Raw genomic sequence first — 3545 nt, forward strand, 5'->3', positions numbered from 1 at the left:
TCCGTTGAGATGAGCGAAACTCCATTCTGTGCGCTAGATTCTAGTTCACTGAGATGAAAAGTATAGGCGAAAAAAACCGTTACCTTAGAAACAGAAAAACTACGCTATCATGTTTATTGAAAAATGTAACGTTTGCTCAGTTTTAGACCTTGCAAGATATGCCATGGTTACCATAGTTACAGCAAAACCTGCGCGGTTGGTCACACTGTTGAATGCGTTTTATATATTCACAGTTAACTTTCAACATCGTTCCGTTTCGCGAATTCGGAGAAAGATCTACCAGTTTCCGTTGGGAAGAAACGGAAGCTCAGTTTGTAGCTTACCTGGAACTCAAGGGAGTACAAGATATTAACGAAAAACACAAAGTATTAGTATGCTTTGGAGGACCAGATGTCAGGAAAATTGCCAAAAATATAGCGGTGCGCTGGAAGATGGAAGCGCTCTTGATGGTTTTTATTCGCCACGCATGCCATTACGCTACGAGAGGTTCAAGTTGCGACAACTTACGTCTAATCCGAAAGAAAAAGTAGATCAGTTTGTGCTGCACTTTAAAGCTCAGGCAAAAAGGTGTAGTTTCGACAATAAATTGGACAACATGATTATGGACCAAATCCAGCAAACCAGAAGTCGTATGAGGATGTTAATTCCTAGTCGCTCAAATATGCATGTCAAGTTTGAAATTACATAAGATGCTACATTCAATTTGTTTATATCGTATAAAACTTAGATCCTCTAAAACACGATATTAGGTTATACACAAAGCCATTTAACGTGTCATATAAAATTGTAAAATGCGTCAATCCTCTAAGTCGTATACAATGCAATACAAAGTTTCAAATGAGGCCATTCAAGAGAGCATGCGAAGTTATACAAAATCGTAACCAATGTTTTTTTTTATAATATACGTATATGGCGTCCAGATTTGTACACATAGGCGCATTTCATGCATCTTATATGGTCATTTTTTACCAAATAAGGGTTCACTTAACAGAGTTGAGCGCGAGTTATATGAACCAATTTGTTTGCTGGGAATTGTTTTTGCTACACAAACCAATAAGCTGAGGGAAAAGTATTTGGAACGAGACACAACTCTCGACGAGATGCTGCAAATTGGACGTACATATGAGACTGTCAATAGGCAGGTTGAAGAGTTCCGTTTCAAATCAGCTGATGGAACTGAGATCAATGCGGTGCAGAAAACCAGGAAATAAGTTCGAAGGCGATTCATCGTGTTCCAGGTGTATGGGAAACCATCTTTCATCAGATCCGGAATGTCCAGCCAGATCATCACGGTGCAATAGATGTACTAAATTGGGCCAAAAGAAATTCTCAAGGTAATTAAAGTCAAGTCAGTGGAGTTCAGATTTCGTCCGATTGCTATTGCCTGGAGAGCTACTAGCCAAGAACGCTGTATCCACTGTATCCTCCTGTCAAGTACAAATTACAATCGGCCTTTCTCAGGGACGGGAACACACTCTTAAAGCAATGCTAGATTGTTTTACCTTGCAAATTATGAAATGTGCAAATCTACATTTATTTCAAGCAATTAAAATCTGTTGTTAAAAATCATAACAAATAATTGTTTATAATAAAAGCGATCATATTTCGACTATCGAGCTAGTTTGAATTTTGTAAATTGAATATTATTTGTTGTTTTTTTTTCTTCATAAATGGATTATTTGTTGTTTTATTATAAGAAAAAAAAAAACCGGTAGAAATTGCAGGAAAACTAGAATCAATTTCCAGTACATGCAATATTGAAAAAATAAACAATTTGAATAAACAAAAAGTTACACTTCGAATTTCAAATATTTCACTTCCAAACAATCCCTTCGATCCAATCGATATAGCTTGCCACACGTGTATAGAGAGACGGCGATCTGCCTATTCCACATTCTCTTGGCCCCTTCGATGTGATTCCTAGTATATGGTACGTGCAACCATTCGTTTCCGTAATCACCTGTATTGGTCCACCAGAATCCCCCTCACAGGTATCCTTACCACCGGTTTTACTGCCTACACACATTTGTTCGTCGATCATGCCTCGTTTAAAGCCCCGCAGATTCTTATACTCAGCCGCACATTCCCGTTTATGCAAAAAGTCCAGCTTAACTCTACGCAGTACTTCAGATTGCTTTTCGGCGATCTTAGTTAGTCCAAATCCGGTGGCAATTACTGATGTCACATTTTCGGCCAGGCCAGTCCATAGGCATGCCGGTCGTATGATAGCGGAAAATCCAGCCGGTTCCTGTAGTTTGATCAGAGCAATATCATGATATAAGCTGCTAACATTATACTGAGGGTGTCGTTCAATCAAAGAAATACCGATGTCAACAACATCATCATCGTCATTTTGAAGATCGTGCTCTCCTAGGCGGACAATTACTGGTTTTCTATGCTTCGTGCAGTGGGCCGCTGTTAGTACGTACTCTTCGGAAATCAACGATCCGCCACAACGGAACTCATATCGCTTTGTGTTATTGTCCAGAGCCCAACCAAGGAGTGCTTGATGAGGGAATTCGTGTGGCTTTGTTTTTTCTCCTCCCAATATAAGATCGACGGTTTTGTTACATTTGAAGCTTTCAAAAGTGGTTGGTTTCGATATTAAATCCAATCTTATGATCGATCCAGTTGACGTGGTTAGCTTACGATACTCGGAACATTTTGCAGTAAAAAAATAAATCGAAATTGAAACAAAGTTTGACTACTGAATCCAATCATACTCACTTGTTTCCGATATACGTTGACCTATGGACAGTAAGCAGAGCAAGAATTAGCCAACCTCCACGCGTTTAAATTAACTGGGAAATTACCTTGAGCCATCAGGCATACCATAAGCAAGAGTACAATATAGTGTAAAGCTGTATCCATTTCCGCATAACTGGTTCATCCACGAAGCCATATGAGCAAAGACTGAAAAAGTCCACAAATCAATCGGTCATTTTAAGCTAATTCGTACTGCTTTTATTCATATGGATCCGAATCGCAATAACTAAGAATGGGCCGCCTGAAGGTTTTTTAGAAAGGAATAATAGTATGTCACCTTATAAACCACTTTCTTCCATTTATCATAGGTAAGGTTTGTGGGTAAATAACCAAGCCCTATGTCCTGAAGACTGAAGATGCGTCTTTCGAAAGCGTATGAAATATTTCCTATAGCAATATTCATCAGTCCAACTCTGCGTTAACCGTTCCACGGACGGACAAGGCGTGAAATGACCGCATTTATTGTTTGCGTAGTTGCATACATGTGCATAAATTCCATTTGATTTATTCCTTCCATTGGACAGCGAAACGTTCTTGCATATTTATTAAGGGGGTTTCCCCTGCAGGACAGGTCAGTTGAATAAGGTTTTTGTCTTTCATGAAAGTAGAAGGTTGCGCTTGAAATATTTTACTAGGGTTTGCCGACAAGATTCCACACCAAAGATGTAAATTATCACTCAAGCTCTTTTTTTCGCATAGCTCATTTGATAAACACATTTTTGAATAACTTTGTATGACAAACTTGAAGTGCTCAAGTAGTACTTCAACTTTATCGAAGA

At 38.8% G+C, this 3545-nt stretch overlaps 1 protein-coding gene across 1 annotated transcript; it reads right to left on the minus strand.

The window, feature by feature from the left end:
* Positions 1–1507: 1507 nt before the first annotated feature.
* LOC129729931 (serine protease snake-like) lies at positions 1508–2932 on the minus strand. The gene is made up of 3 exons (XM_055688848.1): positions 2814–2932; positions 2728–2748; positions 1508–2664 (listed from the first exon to the last, which is right to left on the minus strand). Exons 1-3 carry the CDS (start codon positions 2869–2871, stop codon positions 1814–1816), a joined length of 930 nt encoding a protein of 309 aa, XP_055544823.1. The 5' UTR covers positions 2872–2932; the 3' UTR covers positions 1508–1813.
* Between the last annotated feature and the right edge of the window lie 613 nt (positions 2933–3545).

The sequence above is a fragment of the Wyeomyia smithii genome, chromosome 3, assembly GCF_029784165.1.
Source record: "Wyeomyia smithii strain HCP4-BCI-WySm-NY-G18 chromosome 3, ASM2978416v1, whole genome shotgun sequence".
Lineage (NCBI taxonomy): Eukaryota > Metazoa > Arthropoda > Insecta > Diptera > Culicidae > Wyeomyia > Wyeomyia smithii.